The sequence below is a fragment of the Lissotriton helveticus genome, chromosome 1_1 (genome assembly GCF_964261635.1).
Source record: "Lissotriton helveticus chromosome 1_1, aLisHel1.1, whole genome shotgun sequence".
Classification (NCBI taxonomy): domain Eukaryota; kingdom Metazoa; phylum Chordata; class Amphibia; order Caudata; family Salamandridae; genus Lissotriton; species Lissotriton helveticus.
In genome coordinates this window covers 1,684,311,612-1,684,334,723 of record NC_136057.1, presented here as the reverse complement: position 1 = coordinate 1,684,334,723, position 23,112 = coordinate 1,684,311,612, and the positions used below count along the sequence as shown (strand labels likewise).

The following is a 23,112-nucleotide window of genomic DNA, read 5'->3' as shown; positions in this document are numbered from 1 at the left end:
GTTTTTGTAGTGTTTTTACAATCATGGTGATGTTTTATGCAGGTCTGGAAATGTCATTCAATAGATAGGGCTTGTTATTTGTGCCTGGTCAGTGTGTTGTGTTAATTAGTAGGTTTATAAAAGAAGGTACTTTCCTTCATATACGAAATTAGGATTTTGTTGCAGTTGCCCCGACCTTTTGCCCCTTTTTTATGCTACTAGATGCAGATTTCTGACTGACAGTGAACTGAGAATGGCTAACCAGGCCTTTGTGCCTGTGCTCATTGTAGGAAAGTGCCTCTTTTTTGCATGGTTACCAACCACTTTTTGCCTGATGTTGATGCTCTTTGACTAAGTGTGCCCTGGGTTCCTGCCAACCAGGTACCCAGGGCCTATATTCTTTTGCTAAAACTGTACTGTTGCTAACCCAATTGGCAACTCTCTGGCCACACTTAAGTCAATTGTAAAAGGTACCAAGGACAATGTAACTAGGAAAGGCCTCTAAAGGCTGCAACCTTTACTGTACCACCCTTAGAGGCCCTGTACACACACATATATATATATATATATATATATATATATATATATATATACACACACACACACACACACACACACACACACACACACAACAAACTGGAGAGTCGACATGGCACACATCCATGTAACCCACTGCCATGTCTTGGTAAGCCACCCCTCTAGCTGGGTGCACTATACCACTGGTGAGGGTACAGGTGCAAGAGCCCTGCACCCCTAGTGTCTAAACCAATCCTTAGACACCCAGCAACTGGCCCCCAATGGCTCTGACCCCCACTTTGGGCGGGAGAATCAGAGGGAAAACCACGTTAGGAGGAGAGATGTGCCTACCTTTATCAACCCCATCCCTCAGATGGGGGAGGCAAGGTGAAGCACAACTCTCAGTCCCCGCCATCTTGAAGATGGAGGGACCCAGCCAACCAGAGTGAGGCAAATGCCCCTTCCCTCTGGAGGGTGGCATAATAGGGGGTGTACCCACCCCAAGGAAGGGACCCATTGGTCCCAACCTTTACCTATCTGAAACACCTCTAAATTTAGTATTAGGGGCAGCCCTGAACCATGTCTCCTTAGACAAGAAGATACAAGAAGAAGGAGGACTGAAGAGGTGTGCTGAAAGAAGAAGAGGACACCAACTGACTTGGACCCAGCCCTACCGGCCTGTCCCGACCTCTATCTGCTCCAGCGAAATCCCGGTTTGTCCTGCAGCTAGCAGCCCACAGAACCCCGAGGACCTGCCCTGCCTTCCCCGAGCACCGGATTGCTCACCAACAGACTCTGGCTCCGGCCAAATCTGCGAGTCTGTACCACTCTGCACTGGACGCCCACAGCCCAAATGGCCCAACACCATGAGGATGTCTCCCCGGCAATCCTGACCCAGGATCTTGTGAACCCTGACCTACCTTGAGTCTCCAGCTAACGCCTGCAGCCTCTTTCTGTAGTATTCCCCGGACTGTGACCGGAGTCAGAACGAAGAATTCTTCACCAAAAGACACCCGACGCCCCACGGCCTTGCATGGCCCAACCAACCCTCCAGTGATTGTAATGGTAACTTGAACACCCCTTTGCCCTAAGCTTAAGTCCAGGAGCTTTGCTCCCTCAACCTTGTGGCCTGCTCATGAACAGGCAACAACCAGAGGTGCACTATCCCCCATTGGAAAACACTGGGCCTCTGCACTTAGCACCTGGCCGCCCTAGTGCCGCTGAGGGTGCTTTGAGAGTGCATCCTTGACCCTGGGGAACCTTTGTTCTTACCCCAGAACTTTGCCCCTCAAGAAAGTTTACTTACCTGCAAAATGATAACCCTATTTTTGTCCATCGGATTGCACGGACTGTTTTCTTCTGAAAAAACTTCGAAGTGTGGAGGGTGTTTTGTATGGGAACTCAAGAAACTATTTTTGAAGAAAATTACCTTTTATCTAGGAAATGTACCATAGTGATTTCTAAGCATATCACACTGAATAAGAAAAATTATCCAAAAAGTAATCATACAGAACCTGCAAAGTAACTGAAAAGTAATCACAACTGTTTCTAAATAATTGATCTACCTGTGTACAGGCGAAAAGCCAGGTCTTGAGGTCCTTCCTGAAAATGTGCAGGGTCGGGAGCGTCTGATGTTCTCTGGGAGCTCGTTGTTTGAAAACACAAAGTTATTTTTGGTTCAGTACTAAACAGGTTCAACGTGCAACATTTTCAGAGGAAAACCCACCATACAATACTATGAAGAAAACAAAGGTTTAGATTCACAAGTAGGTAAACTGTTTTGGTAACTGAGTTTTGGGGGGTAGAACCAAGGTTCAGTTTAGCGCTCAAGGTGCACCACCCGCAGCACTGGGGGGGCCGGGTGCAGAGTGCAGGTTGGCAATGTTAGCCAACGGGGCTAGGAGGCACCTTGGTTAGGGGCTGCTCCTGGGGTAGGCCATTTGGTTTTGGGAGGAAACCTGGGGTTAAGGTGAGGGCAAAGGGAGTCCTAGGTCTGCAGGGTCAGTACAAAAAGTCTTCTGGGATGAACCAACAGCTGGGCAGGTAAGTAGAGATGTCCCTCGACGCCCGGCCACTTCACGGTCTGGTCACCAGGACGCATGGCCGGAGACTGCAGGGGTGCCTTTAGACATCTGGAAACTCCTTACTGGTCCAGTCGTGGTGAATGGGGTCATCGTGAAGAGGCCGCAGGCATCGACACTGAACCTGACACCCCTCAACGATTTGGATGTCAGAACCGCTGGGGGACCACTTCAGGATGGATGGACCCTCGAGACAAGTGTCGTGGACAACGGGTGGAGAGGTAAGTACTGGAGCAAGGTTTCGTGGTCCCGCAGGGGCTACATCTTCTGTGGACAGACCCACTGTCCTCGGAAGTCTGACATTTTTATTGAAGTGGGAGAATCAATCCTCACCAAACCTGGAGGTCGCTGATCCTTTTTGGAACCATAGTTTTCTGCAGAGTTGCAGGCAGACTGGTAGGGCTGGGACCAAGTCAGTTGGGCCTGGAGTATTCACTGCTGCAACGTCTTTAGGTTTCAAATCTTCTTAGGTCATCAAGAACTGACTTATGATATCGGGACTGCCCCTTAAATTCTGTATTTAGGGGTCTTGAGGTCAGTAGCCAATGGGCTACTGCCCTTGGGATGTCTACAACCTTGGTGTGCTCACACCACGTGGGGGAATGGGGGGAGTGGGGGAAATTGCTAACCCTGATTAGAGGGTGCCTGCCATCTGCAAGATGGCAGGCACTGAAGAGTGGCTTCATGTCGCCTACCCCACCTGAGAGGTGGGTTGGCCGAAGAGGGCTCACACCTGGGCTGTTCTGATATGCTACTGATTGAAAGAAAGGTTTGGGGTCGTGTTGTAAAGGCAACAAGGCCTTTGAAGCCCCCCTGCCAAAGATAGATCTTCCTGGGAGAGGTGTGAAAACCTCCGCCGAGGAAAGGCTTTGTTTCCGGGCCCAGGGAGCGAAGGCTGACACCCCAGGGGTCCAGAAGCCTGTCCCCTGGTGGCAGCTGATGCTCACCAGTCAGGAACCCATTAGTGGTTTGTTTGGTTCAGGCTTCTCCTTTGAAAGGAACCCCTGAATGCAGGGAATAATAAATCGGACACTGGAATCAGGGCAGGTTTATTATTCAGAGATGTTTGATACCAATTGTGGAAACAATGGTACATGTTAGGGAAAGAACACAGACCCTGGGTTCCTGATTAGCAGGGACCCAGGGCACACTCAGTTAAAGTGCACCAGAAATCTGGCAAAAAGAGGGGCGGGGGTGGATAGAGTTAGTGCAACAGAAACTCCGTTTCCTATAGTAGTTGATATGGAGACACTGGTGTTTAGTATCCCAGACGCCCTGAACTGTGAGATCCAGTAGGTGAGTGCTCCATCCTGAAAGAAAAATCTGGGGAACAGGTTCGATAAATAGCCAATCCTTTGTGAGTTTCACCCCTGCAGAGACAGTTGACTACCAACACTAAACCTTGTAGCTGACCCTGTAATTGAAACCATTGACGCGCTAGGCATTCTTGCAGTGGATGCATATGTAGCATGTGGTAGTATTGAAATGCAAAATGCCATCACGCCTAAGAGTCTCATAACTGTTTTGACCATTATGGATTGATGGAGTTCACATTTTTATAGTAGTGTTTGAAATACTTTGAATCCTGAACATATTTGGGTATGCTAAACCCAACCTTGTGTTGAGTTTAGCCCTTCAGTATGGATGAGCCTGTAAAGTTTTAAGGTGGGACTTCTGTTAGTTGATAGTAAATCGATATAGAAGCTGGAGTGTAGTTTGAGTGTGTTGTTGAGACACGAGATTTGTACTGGCTTTGATAAGTCAGTTGTCTACATATGGGAAGCAATTCATGTTTTGTTTACGCAGATGTGTTGCCACCGCTGATAGGAATTTGGTAAACACACGGGGTGCTGTAGTGACCCTGAATGGGAGCACTTTGAACTGGTAATGCTTTCCAGCTATAACAAATCTGAGGTATTTGCAATGAGCTGGATGGATTGCAATGTGGAAGTCGGTGTCCTTTACGTCTATTGCTAACAAAGTCACCTTAATGGATTAGTGGGATGACATCTTGAAGAGTGAAGATATGGAAGTGTTTTCATAGTATGTAATGATTTAATGGTCTGAGATCTAAGTAGGGTCTAAGTGGTCAGTCTTTTATGGGTATTAGAAGGTATAGGGAATACACTCCTCAAACTTAGTGTTGAAGAAGGATGGTCTCCGTGGCTCCTTTGAACAACAGAGCCTTCACTTCTTGCTTGAAGAGATTTTGATGTGTCTGTGAGGTGGAATGTTTGGAGGTGTGTTTACGAGCTCCAGACAATAACCATGTTGAATAATGTCCAACTCCCTTTGATCTGATGTTATGGTTTTCCAATTGGGAAAAGAGAACAAGTTACTTATCTTCGGTAAAGACTTATATGGTAGAGGCATGCTATAGCCACAGATCCCTTACCTTTGAATTTCCAAGGCGTCCGACTGGATCCAGAAGATTTTTCTTCGAGCAACACCCCAGCACGCTGGTAGGTGGTATTGGTCAGCTCCATGTGACTTTGTTGGCCTCCTCTGCACCATAGTGACGTCCACGCCACCTATGTAGGCACCATCTCGGCGAGCTGACGTGAGTTACTTTGCACGACTTTCCACGCCAGAAGTGCGGAGCCATGAAGTGCACTGACATTGGTATGTTTGAAAAACTAGGGCCATGAAAATGGATCAGCCCTGACCTAGAAACCGGTTCACAGTACGTGGAGGATGGGTGGGTCGGTAAGGAATCTGCAGCTAGATCATGACGCTACCATATAAGGTGTTACAAAAAGTAAAGTAATTTGTTCACCTGATAGATATCTATCCGCAGATTCCTTCCTTTTGAATAGCTACCCAAACAATATAATTCCCGGTGGAGGGACTACAGACAAGTTCAGACAAGAAGGTTCTGCAGTGGCCATAGAGGTTGTCCCTGCAGACTTGACTGTCTAGCCAGTACTGCTTGGTAAACGTGTACAGGAAAGACCACGTTGCTGTCTGATATATATATATTGAAGACTGGAACCTCACGTTGCAGTGCCGTGGTAGCAGCCTTAGCTCTGGTGGAATGAGCCCTTAAGCCTTAGGAGGCTGCTACTTTGCCAGAGCATTGCAAATCTTGATAAAGACGATGACCCATTGCGAGTACTCATCTGCACCGTATGACCTTTCTTAGTTCCAACATACCCCACGAAGAGTTGATCGTCCACTCGGAACTCTTTAGTGCCGTCAAAGTAGAACGACAAGCTCTTTTTGGGTCCAGACGTTTGAGTATTTCCTCTTCTTTAGAAGGAGGTGGAGGAGTGTAGTAAGTGGGCAAGCAGACAGATTTCCCTACATGGAATGGTATTACCACTTTCAGAAGGAAAGAGGCCCTAGTGTGAAGCACCAACTTGTCAGGGAATACTGTCAGGTAAGGAATGTTGGATGACCAAGCCTACAATGGGAAATTGTGCAGAGGTTCGAATGGAGCGCACATCAGGAAGCTCCATTCGAGAAGAAAATCACCTCAGAGCGAGAGCCGCCTTGGAAGCTCCAGCAAGCAAAACTGCTGACATTGCCGGTTCTTGGTGGAGCCAAACAGATCTAACCAAGGCTCTCCCTACTATTGAAAGAGACCTTGTGCCACCTCTGGATGGAGAAACTATTTTTGATCTGTAGGCATCGACGGCAGAGTTCATACGCTTTGGCTTTCAGTGAACCTGCCAGGTGTTTAACCACCAGGGATATGCCGTGCTGTTCTAGCCATGTCCAGAGATGCAGGGCCTCATGACAAAGGGTCCACGGCCCCACCCCGCCCTATTTGTTGCAGCACCATACGGCGGTGGTGTTGTCCATGAACACTTGTACTAGCTTCCCCTTGATGAAAGGGAGTAAAGCTTTCAATGCCAAACAAATCGCTTGGAGCTCCAGCAAGTTGATGTGGAGTCAGGATTCCACCGGAGACCAGAGTACTCTGATCTCCACCTTTGCCAGATGGCCCCCCCCATCCAAGGAGTGACCCTTCTGTCACCACTGTGAGATCTGGTTGGGGAAGGGAGAGGGGTCTGCCTCTGATCCAATCGCGGTTTGTCAGCCACCACTGCAAGTCTAAAGTAGTACCCGCTGAGATCTGGATCATGTCGGAGAGATTCTCCTGATGCTGTGCCCAATGGAACCTTAAGTCCGACTGCAGAGCCTGCATATGCCATCTAGCATGTGTCACTGACAGGATGCAGGCGACCATGAGGCTTAGCAGCCTTACAGTCATTCTCACCGAAACCCAGGATAGAGGCTGAAACATCGGTATCATAGCTTGAACTCGCCATTCGGGGATAGGCTTAAAACTGCACTGTGCCCAGAACAGCTCAGATAATAGATAGTATCTGAAGGGGAGTCAGGTGTCACTTTGGTACGTTTATAGTGAACCACAGTGAATAGAGGAGGTCCACCGTAAGCTGGTGGTAGGAGACAGTAGCCGGCGTGCCTGCCTTAAACAGCCAGTTGTTGAGGTAGGGGAAGAGGACACCCCTAATCTGCGACTGCTGCAATCACCTTGGTGAACACCCATGGGGCACTTAACGCCATAGGGGAGCATGGTGTACTGAAAATGCTACAGTAAAGCATAGGTAGCGCCGATGAGCTGGCAGGACAGGGATGAGGAATTAGGCATCCTGCAAGTCCAACACTACCATCCAGTCTCCTGTGTCCCGGGCAGACAAGACCTGAGCTAATGTGAGAATCTTGAACTTTTCCTTTTTAAGAAAGTAGGTGAGGGCTCGTAGATCTAGGAAAGGACGAAGGCACTTGTCCTTTTTCGGGACCAGAAAGTAGCGGGAATAACAACCATAGCCTACTTCTGGCTCTGGAACCCTCTCTATGGTTCCCTTGCGCAACTGTTTCCCACAAGGAGTGGGAATAATAGCAGAATAAGCGTGGGGTGTTCGCCAATGCAAGGCTGGTGGTAGAAAAGTTTTTCTTACCTTAACTATCCAGTGTCTTGGATTCTCTGCCCGGGAAAGGGGAAGGAAACAGGCCACAGGAGGTATTGGCTTGGACCACCAAGCTCTCTGGGGTAGGGTGGGTAGTGAGGGAGCTTGGGTCGCCCCGAGCATAGCAGTGGCGGTAGACAATGGTCCTATTCACAGGAGCCCCTGTTCTAGGCTAGGATCAGGTTTCCAGTAGGACATCGGTAAGGGCCTCATTAAAGGGCAGCAAGGGTTTCGAGGAGGGGGGACCTGGTTGTAGGACCTCGGTCAAGATGATGGTCTTGTCCACTACTGAAGAAGCAATTGCTCGGCCCATGAGTCTGCCTAATCAACCCACATCTTATTGTGAACTTTACTTGGGAGAGTATGGCCCAATCCTCATCTGGGGCCATGAGCAGCACTTGCACAACTGTATACCATATAGTACAATAATAACATCTCAGTAAGAACGCAGTGTTTACAGACCGCCGAAAATTCTCTTACCGAAGGTATCCAGCCTCTTGGATTCCTATCCCGTGGTGTGGTAGGGAAGGCGCCGGGATTGATAAGGGAAGTTGTGGTAGAGTGATGGGAGAGGAACATTGGATCCCCGGGAGTGAGCTGAAGGCAGTGAACAATTGTCCTGTGCACATGAGTGCCTGGTTCAGGCCCGAGCAGGACATAAATAGCTAAAATCTTTCCAGAAATTACGAAAATTCAATCAGCAGCAGCTGACATGATATAATAACATACTCTTAGGAAGTCTAAACAATTAAGTAAAACAGCGTCAAAGTCTGTGGAATGCCCTCAACCCCTCTCAGATCTTGGTCTCGTGTGTTTTCGGAAACTCCTAGAGACACATCTATTCAGATTCTCGTCTTAATGGAACTTCTGACACACCAGTGGCCGTGATCCCACATTATCAATTACAGGCACCCACCCTACATGATCAGATGCATTCTCTCCAAGCATTACATCACTTTTCTTCTTCTGACTGAACAGTGTTTTACTCCCTTTCTTGTGTGCCTAAGTAAATGAAACGTTACAAGCCGCACATTACAAAACTCAGAAATAAATACATTCCAGGTCATGTGATTTGAAAATGATACATCGTTGATTAATGCTGCCCCCTTATGGTGCATGCTAGAAACTTATTTTAAAAGCCCTTTAGGTGGAGATGTAAAGGGACCAATGAATCACTAAAATAGGGACAGACTGGAAATGGCGGGATTCCTTTCAAAAGTTTTATAATGGAGCATGAGAGATACAACTTTCCGATTACTATCAAATCAGGAATATTTCGAGTGGAAGCAGACCGGTCTCCCTAGAATCTCCTTTTCTTTAGCCTCTACAGATGATATATGTTGGCCGTATTATACTTTTTCGGGACAAACTGTTCAACTCACTAAAAAAGAATTATTTGTTTGCAAATTGCAGTGTTTTCCTATTGGCATGAATTTACATTGGAGTTTGCCTTTTTTTTAATGCACACTGTATATTTGCTTCTATTGATAAATATAATTTCTTAAATTGCTTAAAGCTAAAAAAGAATACCATACTGCTGAAGTTGGAAACATAGAAAATGTTAGCATTCGCTATCTAATGATTGCCCATGAGAGTAAAAGGTGAGGTTAGTACCATTCCTAGATCACTTGGAGTAAGTGACAAACTCTTATGTGCAGTGGCTGGCACTAACAGTTGACAAAACCTGCTTCTAAATCGCATCTTCTCTTAATTATTTTCAGATTCTTTAACAGCTTGAGACCTAAATTTCGAATGAGCAGCATTCCTTGGAGCCAGCATTTGTCTGAGCAATGCATCAGTTAGGTGGTGCACATCTCATACTTTAATGGTGCGAGAGTGAGAAAGGCACACTTGTTCCTTAACGAGAAAACTGGCAGGGGTCAGACAATGTATGCGTGGTCCTCACCTGTACAGTAGTTCTTGTCCTGGACTCGATTGAAACCGTCACGGCATATGCAGTGCACTGAGGACTTGGTTTCTACACATTTTGCGTCACCGCCGCACAGGGTCATGTTGGAATTGCAGCTTTTGTGATGGATACCTATAGAGAAGGAAGTAAATGTTGAAATGGAACAGTAATAAACATTTCTCGACTATCACACTCCTCTTCCAAAGAGTTCAATTTCCCAATCTCTCATGCTGAAAGGTTTACAGTGCTGCCTCCCTTCGCCCTTTTCATTTATGCTTAATGTGAAGCACTCAGTTCTACTAAGTGCCGGTGTAGTGGAAGTGTGCACTAACTTGGAGAACATTGTTCCTCATCTGATCCATCTCCACAGTCATCAAAAAGGTCACAGTTAAGGCTGGAGATGATGCACTTTCCATTCTTGCACCGGAATTGGTTCTTGGTGGGATCACAGTGTGCAAATTTGTGGGTGGAAAGATCTAAAGAGGGAAGAAGAAAATAAAATAGAGACTTTTATTTAACCAACAGGGTTAAAAAAAAAGAGGCTCTAGGCAAGAATATCTAGCCAGGAAATTTGATGGCAAACAATTTTAACACAGGCCAAGCCAAGTGATTTTATATTAGTTACCAATTAAAAGGAAACTGCGATGTAGCCCTTTTGGGATATTATGTACTCTAGAATATTTGTACTCACACACCAAAGGGTTGCAGCAGCTCAAAAACAAATTACTTTGCTTACAGGCTACACATTACTCCACCACCTCGTCATTGGGTCCAAACATGTTCTAAGTAGAAATGAAAGACTTACTTTTTGCCATCGATCATAGGTGGAGCCAGTCATAGCCTCTGTGACATTGCGTATAATCACACAATTCCACAGTGCATGAACACCATATTTAGATTTAGCTTTGCCTTTTTATCCACACAATAATGTTTTGTGAAAGTTTGTGGATTTATCCATGTTGCTGCTTTGCAAAAATCATTGATAGGGATATTCCCTAAAAAAGGCATGGCTGCTCCTTTTTTATTCTTATGGAATGAGCTTTTGCACACATTTAGTAATATGCTTAATGCTTTTACATAACATATTTTGATGTATTTAACAAACCATCTTCCTCTACCAGCGTTAGATATAGCCTTTCCTTTTTGTTGGATTAGAAAAAGACAAAAAGTTGATTACATTTTCTGAAGGGTTTTGGTCAGGTGTGTCATTAGTACATTATGTGCCCTGGGAATCAGTGTATGTATTTCTCCCTCTTCTCTTTTTGGAGATGGTGAACGAGTATGAGGAGAAGCCGGTACACAAAAAATTGTAGGGCTTGTACCTCTAGTTTCCTGTGTTACAATCTTTTATGGGAGCTAACTTTAGCTCATGACAGAATGGCGGAGTACATGGATAATGCATCCAAACATCTTGAAGCCAGTCAGGAGCTGCAGAAGCACTGGTATGACCAAAAAGCTGCCATGGTTGAATTTCAACCTGGGCACAAATGTGGGTTTTGGAGACAGTGGCCCCAAGGGCTCTCCAAGACAGATGGAGTGGCCCTTACTCTATCCAGGAAAAAAAGGAGTGAGGTCACTTACTTAGTGGACCTGGGCACAAGCAGGACACCCAAAAGGGTTGTGCATGTGAACCGCCTCAAACTCTACAATGACAGGGCTGACCTCACCATGCTGATGGTGACTAATGAGGAACAGGAAGCAGAGAGTGAACCTCTCCCTGATCTCCTCTCTTCCAGCCCAAAAGATGGGTCAGTGGGTGGAGTAGTCTTTTCAGACACCCTCACTCCCCAACAGCAAGCTGAGTACAAGCAAGTCTTGAAGGAGTTTGCTAGCATCTTTTCCTTGACCCCTGGTCTGACCAGCTGGTGTACCCATGATGTGGACTCTGGTGACAGTAACCCTGTCAAAAACAAAATCTATCGACAATCAGACCAAGTAAAGGAAAGCATCAAAGCTAAAGTCCGCAAGATGCTGGAGCTAGGGGTGATTAAACCTTCTGAGAGCCCCATGGCTAGCCCAGTGGTTTTGGTCTCCAAACCTCATCAACAGGGTGGAAAGAGAGATGAGGTTCTGTGTGGACTATAGAGGGCTCAACTCTGTCACCAAGACAGATGCTCACCCCATTCCAAGAGCAGATGAGTTGATAGACAAACTAGGGGCAGCCAAATTCCTAAGCACCTTTGACTTAACTGCAGGGTACTGGCAAATTGGCATGGCCCCAGGAGCCAAAGAGAAAACAGCATTCTCCACAACTGATGGGCACCATCAGTTCACTGTGATGCCTTTTGCATTAAAGAATGCCCCTGCCACCTTCCAGAGGTTGGTAAACCAAGTCCTGACTGGGTTGGAATCCTTCACTGCAGCCTATCTTGATGATATTGCTGTCGTTAGCTCCACCTGGCAGGACCACCTGATCCACCTTGGGAAGGTTCTACAAGCCCTGCAATCTGCAGGACTGACAATCAAGGCATCCAAATGCCATATAGGGCAGGGCACTGTGGTGTACTTGGGCCACCTTGTTGGTGGAGGCCAGGTCCAACCTTTACAACCCAAGATCCAGAGCATCCTGGACTGGGCAGCTCCAACCACACAGACCCAAGTCAGGGCTTTCCTTGGCTTGACTGGGTACTACAGAAAGTTTGTGAAGGGATATGAGTCTATTGAGACTCCCCTCATAGAACTCGCATCCAATAAAATGCCCAAGAAAGTGAACTGGACTGTTAGCTGCCAAAAGTCTTTTGATACCATGAAAGAAGCAATGTGCTCAGCACCCATTCTAAAAGCACCAGACTACTCGAAAGCAGTTCATAGTGCAGACTGATGCCTCAGAGCTGGGGATAGGAGCAGTCCTCTCCCAGATCAATGAGGAAGGCCAAGACCAACCTGTTGCTTTTATAAGCAGGAGGCAACTCCCCAGAGAGCAGTGTTGGAGTGCCATTGAGAGGGAGGCCTTTGCTGTGGTTTGGTCCCTGAAGAAGTTGAGGCCCTACTTGTTTGGGACTCACTTCCTGGTTCAAACTGACCACAGACCTCTCAGATGGCTAATGCAGATGAAAGAGAAAAATCCCAAACTACTGAGATGGTCCATCTCACTACAGGGTATGGACTTTAAAGTGGAACACCGAACAGGTACTGCCCATGCCAATGCAGATGGACTTTCCAGGTTCTCCCGCTTAGACAATGAAGACTCCCTAGGGCAAGGTTAATCTCATCACCTTTCGTTTGGGGGGGTGGGGGTGTGAGAAAGTGCCATCTTTCTTGCATTGGTATGCCCCACTTTTTTCTGAATTGCTGATGTGCTTTGACTGACTGTGCCCTGGGCTCCTGCCAACCAGGTACCCAGGGCCTGTGTTCCTTCCCTAAAACTGTACTGAAACATAAGAGCCAATAGGCATCTCTGGCCACCTGTCAGCCCCTAGTAAATGGTACCCTAGGTACCCAGGGCACGGTGACCAGAAAAGACCCCTCAGTGCTGCAGCACTTATTGTGCCACCCTCATGGGCCCTGTACCCTGGCACCCGCACACTGCCTTTGCAGGCTGAGTGCCTACGTACAGAACTAAAACCAGAGTCGCCATGGCACACATCCCTGTGTGCCATGCCCACAGAACCCACTGCCCTGGCATACTTCAGTCACCCACCTAGCTGGGTGCCCTATGCCAGAGTTGTGGGCACAGGTGCATGAGCCCTGTGCCCCTATAGTACCCAGGGCCATTCCTGGGCACTGTAAGTGCAGTGATGCCATTAAGAGTATATGGTGCTGGGAGGTTGTCATTACGAACTCCACAGCACCATAATGGCTACACTGAAGACTGACAAGCTTGGTATCAAACTTCTCAGCACATTAAACCCGCACTGATGCCAGTGTGGGATTTAATGTAAAATGCACCAGAGGGCATCTTAGAGATGCCCTCTGAAACCCTAACCTACAATCCACGTCAGGGCTGAGTGGCTGCAGAGGCTGTCACACAGCAGACATGTTGCTGGCCCCTTGGGTGGAGAGCCCCCCGCTCTCCTGGGCCTGCAACAATGCACATCCTGGGCGAGGTGCTAGGTCTCCTCCCCCAGGATGGGCAGGGGGAAGCTTCAAAGGCCTGCTGCCTCTGAGAGCTTCTCCAGACCCTTTGCTGTAGCCAGCAACTGGCCCCCACCAGTCCTAACCCCCACTCTGGCGGGAAGACTGGCGGGAAAAACTACGTCAGGAAGGGGGGTGTGCCAGCCTGTGCCAACCCCACCCCTCAGGTGGGGGAGACGAGGCGAAGCACGACCCCGGGCCCCAGTCATCTTGTAGATGGTGAGCCCTGCCCAATCCCAGCTAGGCTCCTGCCCCCCTCCCACAGGAGAGGATCAGGCTAGGGGGTGTACTCACCCCAGGGCAGGGACCCATTGGTCCATGTCCTTGCCCTACCAGTAACGCCCCTAAATTTAGTATTTAGGGGCTCCCTGAACCTTCCTTCCTCAGATCCCAATACGAAAAGAAGAAAGAATATCAAGAAGAAGAAGACCCGTCATGCAGCTGCTAACAGGACGACAGCAACTGACTTGGCCCCAGCCCTACCGGCCTGTCGTTCCTGGAACCTGCTCCTGCCTAATCCCGGCGACTCCCGCGGACAGCAACCTTGGGACACCCAGAGGACCTGCCTGCCTTGATCCTCTTGAAGACTGGGCCTCCCATCAGCAATGGCTCTGCTGCAACAACCCACCTGGTGCCAGCCAGGAAGCTCCGGACCAGCCCACTCTGCACCCGGCGAGCCCGGGCCGGGCCAAACCAAACCAAGACCACGAGGATGTCCCCCCGTCGACTGGGACCCGAAGTCCAGTGCCCAAAGACCCTCCTCGACGAACCAGCTGACGCCTGCAGACTCAGAACCAGGGGCCACCCCAACCTCGACTAGCCGAGGGTAAGCTTTTCCGACACCCGAAGACACCCCTGCACCCGGCGCCCTACAGCCCCATGTGCCTCCCTTTGGGGTACCTACCTGTGCTCCGAGATCCCAAATTACCTCTCGAAGTGCTGGTCACCCCTGGAGAATGTCCGTCCCCGAGCCTGCAGCCTTTGTTCCTTTTTGACCTTTCCCATTGGATAACATTGAGCACCCGATGGCTCAAAACCACCCTGCACCCAGCCGCACGAGTGCCGCTGGCTGTGCCACCTTTGTCCTATCCTACTTCCCCCCCCCTTGCCCTGAGCAAGCGACCAGGAGCCCAGCTCCCACAGCCGCGTGGCCTGCTAGACAGCAGCCACCAACCGAAGGCCCCCTTTCCCTCATTGGATATCATTGGGCCTAACTACCTCTGCACCCGGCCAGCCCTGTGCTGCTGGGGCTCAACCAACTGTACCTACCTGACCCTGCGGGACCCCTGAGCCTATGCCCAGAACCATAATCTCACCAACCAAGTACTCACCTGGAAACCAGTAACTCACTTACTTGCCATTGGATAAAATAGACCACTTTTGACTCGAAAATTTTCTAAGTGTGAAGTTTTGAAAACTGAAAATATTCATATAAAATCAGCCGAATTCCGAAGTACTCACCTGTGATCAGGGGAGAGTCCAGTACTGTACCTTTTAGCCCAGTACTGAACCGCAAAAGTAATCCTTAGCGGGTTTACTAGTTATCTGTATTTTCTCCATAGGAACCCATTGTTTGCTTTTCTATGAAATTTCTTCTAAGTGTCTACTTTTGAAAACTTGAAATATTCTTTAAAAATCATACGAAATACTGAAACGCAATTACCTACCTGTTTTGAGTTAAGACCCCAGGGCTGGCCCTAGGAGAGAAGTGCTGGATTACAAAAGTAACGCAATCGTACTTTACCTGCAACCTGAATTTTCCCCCATTGAATAACATTGTCAGAATCACCTTGAAAAGTTTTTAAGTGTGAACTTTTAAAATAGCTTTATATTCATGAAAATTCACTACAGTAACTAAAGCGTTTTTGCTAATCTGGTTTCAGCTTAGACCCCAGGACTGAATCTAGGATTTAGCATTGGAACTACTAAAGTAATCTACACTGTAATTAACTGTAATTTTCTGATAATAATCCATTGAGCTCAAGTGCATCTAGACTTGTGTTGCCTTCAGCAACCCCTGTACCTGTTGTGTTTACATACCTTATTGCTTCCTTGCAAAGTCATTACATGAAAGCCTGCATATCTAGCAAAGTATATTTTTATGCTAGTTGGTTCTAAAAACTAAAACACCTATTTCTTTTGATATACCAACCATTGGCCTGGAGTTCAGTCTTTGAGTGTGTGAAATCTTTTGCTGGCTGAGTGTGTACAACAAATGCTTCGCACTGCCCTCTGGTACTGCCTTACTGCTTTACCACGCTACCACATTGGAGAGTAAGGTTATTCCTGACTTTACCTCTGTTATACCCTTGGGGTTTGTGGACTCTATACAGACTGTACTTCCTCATTGACCAGTATATATGGAGCCACTTTCTCATAGTTGGTTTTGTATGAGAACTTGAAAAACTGCAAATAACTAAAAACGAATATTTTTCTTACCTGTGGGTATCGTTTTGCAGCTTGAAGATCTTTCTGGATTCACTATGCAGTGCATTATTCCGCGGTCTTGTGGTTGGGTCCGGAATCGTAGTCTTTTTTTTTTTTTTTTTGTAGCCCAGGTGGGCGTTGGCGTCACACCTCTCTGGGTGTATTTCCGGTGACGTCGGCAAGCTTCCTGCAGAAGCTCCCACTCTTGGGCGCCATCTTCGGATTCTTTTTTCCCGTGTTTGTTCTGTTTCCGAAGTTATGGCAATGTTCCATTAAGTAATTTTCCGCATTTAACCTTTAAAAGGTGTTTTGTTCTAGTATTTGTCTCTGTTTTAACCACCTTTTCTCTCTCCAGCCTCATCTTTCTGGCGGAGGTGGGTGGGTTCGCTAGTGAATCCAGAAAGATCTTCAAGCTGCAAAACTATAACGACAGGTAAGAAAACTATTCGTTTTGCAGTGTGAATCTTTCTGGATTCACTATGCTGTGCATAGACTTTGTAGCAGTCTCTCATTTCTGTGGCGGCTGGGTGGAAGATGCTGCGTTGGTTATTGAATATGTGTTGAAGCACCTTTTGTCCGACTTGTGCTTCCCTGTTCATCTGTATATCCACGCAGTAGTGCTTCGTGAACGTGTGTACCGAAGCCCATGTTGCCGCCAGGCATATGTCTTGTATGGGTGTGTTAGCCAGGAAGGCTATTGTAGCACCCTTTTTCCTAGTGGACTGGGCAGGTGTCCCCTCTGCTAGTTCTTGTCCTGCTCGCTTGTGGCAGAGCTGTATTGTTTGTGCGATCCATCGTGCAATGGTCTCTTTGGTTACTGCTTTTCCCATGAAACTGTTGGCGAATGACACAAAGAACTGTTTTGTTTTCCTGTGTCCCTTCGTTCTCTCAATGTAGTGCATGACTGCCCTTCTGGCGTCCAGGGTGTGGAGATCTCGCTCTGCGCTAGTGGCTGGTTTTTGGAAAAAACTGGGTATCTGTATAGACTGGTTCATGTGGAACTTGGACACCACCTTTGGCATGAAGTGTGGGTCAGTTCTCATCACAACCTTATCATTGTGTATTTGTATGTAGGGTTCTTGTAGCGTTAGTGCCTGAAGTTCGCTTACTCTGCGTAAGGACGTTATTGCAACCAGGAAAGCTGTTTTCATTGTTAGCATCTCTAGGGAGGCTTTGTGAAGTGGTTCAAAAGGCTCTTTCATGAGTTCCGTTAGGACTAAGTTCAAGTTCCATGCAGGTGGCGGCACCCGTTTTGGTGGTGCGATCCTCTTCGCTCCTTCCAGGAATCTTTTCACCACTTGTGATGTGAAGAAACTCTTGCACGTTTCTCCTCTTGTGTAAGCGACTATCGCTGCCAAGTGAACTCTTAACAAGGATGAACTAAGGTTCTTCTCCAGCAGGTGCGTGAGGTACTTTAGCACTGTGGAGTCCTTCATTTTATTGTGAAGCTTTTCTCTTCTGCACCACATTGTGAATCGTTTCCACTTCGTAACATAGCACTTCCGAGTGCTGGGTTTTCGTGCCTCCCGAAGAACCCTCAGGGTGCTTTCTGGTAGTTTTAAATGTGCAAACTCTATGTCCTCAGGAGCCATGCCACCAGGCTCAGGCTCTCTGGTTCTGGGTGCAGCACTTCCTCGTTCTGCATGGAGAGCAGGTCTTTTCTTTTGCCGAATCTGTGGGGTGCACACTGTGTCATCTCCATGATCTGGGAGTACCATGTCTGTCTGGCCCACTGCGGTGCGACCAGTATCAGGGTCATGTTGCTCGTTCTGCATTTGGTGATCAATCTGTGCATCAGCGGTATCGGGGGGGAAAGCGTAGGCAAATGTCCTGGACCAATCTATCCATAGGGCATTCCCCAGGGATCACTCCTCGGGCTGTCTGGATGCGAAGTTTTGGCATTTGGCATTCTGGCGTGTGGCAAAAAGGTCCACCGATGGTGTTCCCCATCTGTCGAACAGCCACCTTGTCTCTTGTGCATTGAGCTCCCACTCGTGGGATGCCGATGTCTGTCTGCTGAGCCAATCTGCTTGTACGTTGTCCTTCCCTGGTAGGTGTATGGCTAGCAGGTCTATCTTGAGTGGGATGGCCCATCTCTATATCTCCTGTGCTAGCTTTGAAAGCGTGGCTGACTGTGTCCCACCCTGCTTGTTGATGTAGAACATTGCTGTGGTGTTGTCTGTTTGTATCAATACCTTGTGCTTGTACAGCCTCGTTTGGAAAGCTTTCAATGCAAGGAAGATTGTCTTCAATTCCAGGTAATTGATGTGCTTGGTCGCATCTGCTGGTGTCCACAGTCCTCTCACTTTGAGTTCCTCCATGTGAGCGCCCCATCCCTTCAGGGATGCGTCTGTGGTGATGGTCACTGTAAGTGTTGGGGGCGTTAGAGGCTTTCCCCATGTTATGTTCTCCATGTTCCACCATGTCATTTCCTTCTGCACTGAGTGAGTTACAACCACTAGATCTTCCCAACGGCCTGTAGCTTGTGACCATTGCCCCTGTAGCCATTCTTGAATGGGTCTCATGTGGAGCCGGACATTCGGTACTAGGTGGATGCATGATGCCATCATGGCCATGATCTTGCTCGCAGTCCTCACTGTCCGAGCTTGCCCCTTCTGGTAGAGCCGAGTTTCTTTCACTAGCGCTCTCGCCCTCTTCTCACTGGGGACCACCCTGCCCTGTAAGGTGTTGATCTGTGCTCCCAGGAAAATCTTCACTTGTTCCGGTTCCATTGAGGATTTCTTCCAATGTATGGAGAACCCTAGGTTTATGAGCGTGGTTGTCACTGTTTGTGCGTGCCGCTTGCATCTCTGGTATGAGTTTGCTTTTACTAGCCAGTCGTCCAGGTAAGGATATACGTGTATTCCTTTCCTTCGTAGGTGTGCTGCGACCGCTGCGAGGCACTTTGTGAAGAGCCTTGGTGCTGATTTTAGCCCGAAGGCTAGTGTTATGAACTGGTAGTGGTTTTCTCCGATGGTGAATCTGAGCATATGCTTGTGCTTTCTGTTCACTGGGATGTGCAGGTAGGCATCCTTGAGGTCTATTGTGACCAAGAAGTCCCCGATTTGTAATTGCGGGAGCACCTCTTGCAGGGAGGTCATTTTGAACTTTTGCGTTCTTATGAATTTGTTCAGGAACCTTAGGTCCAGAATGGGTCTCATTGTTTCGTCTACTTTTGGTACCAGGAAGTACGTTGAGTATACACCTTTGTTCCTTTCCCTGAAGGGTACTGGTTCTATGGCCTGCTTCTGCAGGAGCTCCTTTGCTTCTTCCTGAAGACGCTCTAGTTGTTTGTTTGCTAGTGGCCTTCTTTTTGATTTTCTGCTTGTTGGCCTCCCCTCCAACTCTATGCAGTATCCGAATTGGATGATGTTGAGAATCCATTTGTCTGATGTGATTTCTCTCCATTTTTGGAGGTAAAATCTTAATCTTCCTCCCACTGGTGTTAGGTGGTCGTAGGTGTTTAGTTTGTTTAACACTTGATCCCTCTGTACGTGCTGCACCCTGGGATTTTTTCTGTGGGTGGGCACACAGTTCAAGTTTCAAGTTCAAGTTTTTATTTATTTATGTTTTGGAACTCTAGACAGAGGTCCACATAATATCTTCCAACATCGACACTTAAATCCTTATAAACAAATTACAACAGAACACATCTAGTATACATTCAGAAAACTTTTAAAAAATTAAAAAATTGTGCAGCAGAACCTCTCATTTGGCGGATTATACATGGCATCGAGAAAAGCAGAAGAGGAAAGAATATTTAGTTTTAAGAAAATAGGTCTCAACCATTTTAAACGATAATTTTTTAAGGCCGGACAAACAAATAACACGTTTAACATCTTGTTTGTATTTGTTACAAAAATTACACTTTACTGATGATCCATACCATTTTGATAGCAGCATATTTAGAGGGAGTAAGTCCTGCCTCAAGAGAAACATAAAACGGCGCACACCGTGGGGGATATTCCATGAAGCATAAGGTTGGGGAATTCTAATTTGGTAATGGGCGATAAGAGGAAGCGGACCCCTTTTAGCGGTAAGGGCCTCTTTATCCAAGGCAAAGCACACAGAGTTTTTTGAAGCCACTTAGAGGAGGGCTGCTGACCCCCTCTTTTATTCTGTCCACGTCCATTTCCTCTCCCTCGAAAGGACTGGCCTCTTGGCTGGTACTGCCAGGACTGCTTATGCTGACCATGCTGAGCTTGTGTGTCTGCCTGGTGCGTTTGCTGGAAAGCCTGGTGTGATGTACCTGGCTGGTTTCCACCTCTCCCGCTGGGTCTTCGTGACGGGGTGCCCCTTTTGCTACCTCTGAACTGCAATGCTCCCATGGACCTTGCCGTTTCGTTATCCTTTTTCAGTTGGCTGAGCTTCTCATCAACTGGTGCTCCAAACAAGGTTTCGCCGTTGAACGGTGTGTTCAGGATGCAGTGCTGCACCTCGGGCTTGAAACCTGAAATCCTGAGCCAGGCGCGTCTCCTCTCAGTGATGCCCATCATCATGAGCCTGCTGGAGGTGTCTGCTCCATCCAGGGCAGTCTTGAGGCAAGAATTTGCCGCGTTCTTCCCCTCCTCCACCAATTTCTCGGCCTTTTGCCTGGAATCTTGGGGCAGGTCTTTCACCAACTGACCAAGCTCCTCCATGATCTGGGACATGTGCCTGTTGATCAGGGCGTTGGAATTCGCCATGCGCCAGTGGGTTGCGGCATTCCGTTCAATCCTTCTGCCCACCAGGTCCATCCTCTTGCTTTCCTTATCTGGAGGTGGCCCAGAAGTAGTGGGCACGTTTGCCCTCTTTCTTGCTGTGGCTGTGATGATGGAGTCTGCTGAGACCGTGCCCTGAATGTAGGGTGGGTCTTTTAAGGAATGTTTGTTTTTTTTCTCCGTCCTGGGGGTGACCGCCTTGCATGTTGCGGGCTCCTTGAATGCTTCCCTTCCCTGAGCCAAGACGCTGTCGAGCATGGGGAGGTACTGGCTCTTTGTTTGGGTGGGGAGCAGTGTCTCTAGAAGGAAGTCTGCTTTCTGCTTCTCTTCGTCGAGCTTGAGCCTGAATGCCGCTGCGGCAGTCTTTATCACCGAGTTGGAGGCCCGATGTCGTCCGGCGGCGAGGGCCTCGAGGGATATGTGTCGATGGCCTCCTCTGGGCTTAAGGTGTCGACATCCAGATAATCCACATCCTGTGTTTCAGAGGGAGCAGACCCTTTGTCAGTCCTGCTGTCCTCTTCCTCCTCATAGTCGTAACTATAGTAGGGACTCTCTTCCTCTTCCTGGTCGTCGATTTCCTCGCCGTCAGCCGCCTGTCCCTCGGCGTCATAGTCTTCCTCCTCGACAACCTCTACAACCTGTGCCTTTGTTTTGTGGGAGATAGTGTAGGCCTTCATCTTGGCGTCAAATTCCTTCTTCCGCTGCAAGATGTTTTCCATTTCGGCCTCGAGGCGCCTTTTCTTTTTCTCCATCTCGGCTGCGTGTTCCGCGTCAGATGGTTCGGCCGCTCTTTTCGGCGGTTGGCTCAGCGCCGAGCTGATCCTCGGCGTCGAAGGCTTCATCGCCGAACTGGATTTCGTGTCTCTGGTCGGCGTCGAAGGTGCTTTAGGGTCCTTCTCCCTCGGCGTCGAACGATCCTTTTCGGGAACGTTTTTCAATGACTTTTGCTGTTCAACAGCCCTCGGCGCCGGGGACTCCTTCTCAGAGGATCCGCTGGGCCTGGATGCAGCAGCGGGCGCCCAAGTTTTTGGCGCCGGCGCTTTCGAGGCCTTGCCCTCGCTCTTTCAAGACTCAGAGTCTCTCTTGTGTTTAGGGGCCGTAGAGTCTCCTACCTTATCAGAAGTTTTGGTATTATCGGTCTCTACGACTGTGTAGCCGTCGTCTTCGGCGGCGGCGTTGTCCTCTTCCTCGGAAGAAATCCCCAGATCGTAAAGGGATGGGGTCGGGGCTTTGCCCTGCAGGGTGGCGTGCGCTACCCCCTGACTCGCTCTCACACGAAGGGTCTTCGGGGTGAAGACGGAGCAGGCCTTGCAGTCCTTGCTCCCGTGGTCGACCGGTAAGCAAAGGTTGCAAACCGGGTGCTGGTCCTTCTGCGCGTACTTGTGGTGGCAGTTACGGCAGAACTTGAAGGGCGTGTTGTCCATCTTGAGCGCTCAGGGGGCCCCCTGGTCGTGCGTTCGTCGACGGGCGTGGAAGTTCTCGACGTTTTCTCCTTCTCCTTCGTTGGCCCTTGGTTGATGAAGTCTCTTGAAGTCTTCTGAGTTGTTTTTCTTCCAATTTCTGTATTCTTCTTTCTCCCAAAATGTCTGGAGCCCAAACGGGAACGATCCAGACCCAACCGCGGAAAAAAGAATCTGAAGATGGCGCCCAAGAGTGGGAGCTTCCGCACCGGAAATACACCCAGAGAGGTGTGACTCCGACGCCCACCTGGGCTACAAAAAAAACCCCCAAAAAAACAAAGAAAAGACTACGATTCCGGACCCAACCACAAGACCGCGGAATAATGCACAGCATAGTGAATCCAGAAAGATTCACGCTGCAAAACTGCTTTACTTACCCGTTCTCTAAGAAATGTCCCAGTGTTTTATCTAGGCATATCACACTAGGCCTGGCCAGTAAATTCCTTTCCGCTCGCGGAATTTGGGTAATTTTGCTTTCCGCAGAGAACGTGCAATTGCCAAAAATTCCGCGGCCTCGCAGAATTTTTTGCTTGTTCGCGCTTTCAAAATGTGCGTTGGCAAGATATTTCCCCCCGAGCACGCAAACAGCATTCGCCAACCGGAAAAAAGCATCGTGAACGGGCGGAACAAGCAATTCTGCGTGCTCACGGAACTTTTGCTTGCTCGCGGAGCCACCCCTATATCACACTGAGTAGAAAGAGTAATCCATAAAGTAATGTGAACAGTAATCTAACAGTAATTTCAACTGTATTAAAAGTATTTACAAACTGCATAAGATTTTGCAAAATATTATTTCAATTAGCTGCACCAGGCTTAGCTTGGTTCTAGAAATAATATAACTAAATAATATTTTTTATACAAACAAATTGGTCTGAGTTCAGCCTTTGAGTGTTTGCCATTATTTGCTGCCTGAGTGTGTACAACAAATGTTTAACACTACCCTCTGATAAAGCCTTACTGCTCGCCCACTCTACCACAAATAGAGAGTAAGGTGTCATCTACTTTTACCTCTGTCTACCTTTGGGTTTT

The 23,112-nt window shown here is 48.1% G+C and overlaps 1 protein-coding gene across 1 annotated transcript in view; it reads right to left on the bottom strand.

Moving 5' to 3' along the window:
• Positions 1-23,112, bottom strand: part of LRP1 (LDL receptor related protein 1) — a 1,472,234-nt gene that overhangs the window by 293,516 nt on the left and 1,155,606 nt on the right. The window contains 2 exon segments of the mRNA XM_078688974.1: positions 9,420-9,554; positions 9,755-9,898. Coding sequence (XP_078545100.1) covers positions 9,420-9,554; positions 9,755-9,898 — 279 coding nt within the window.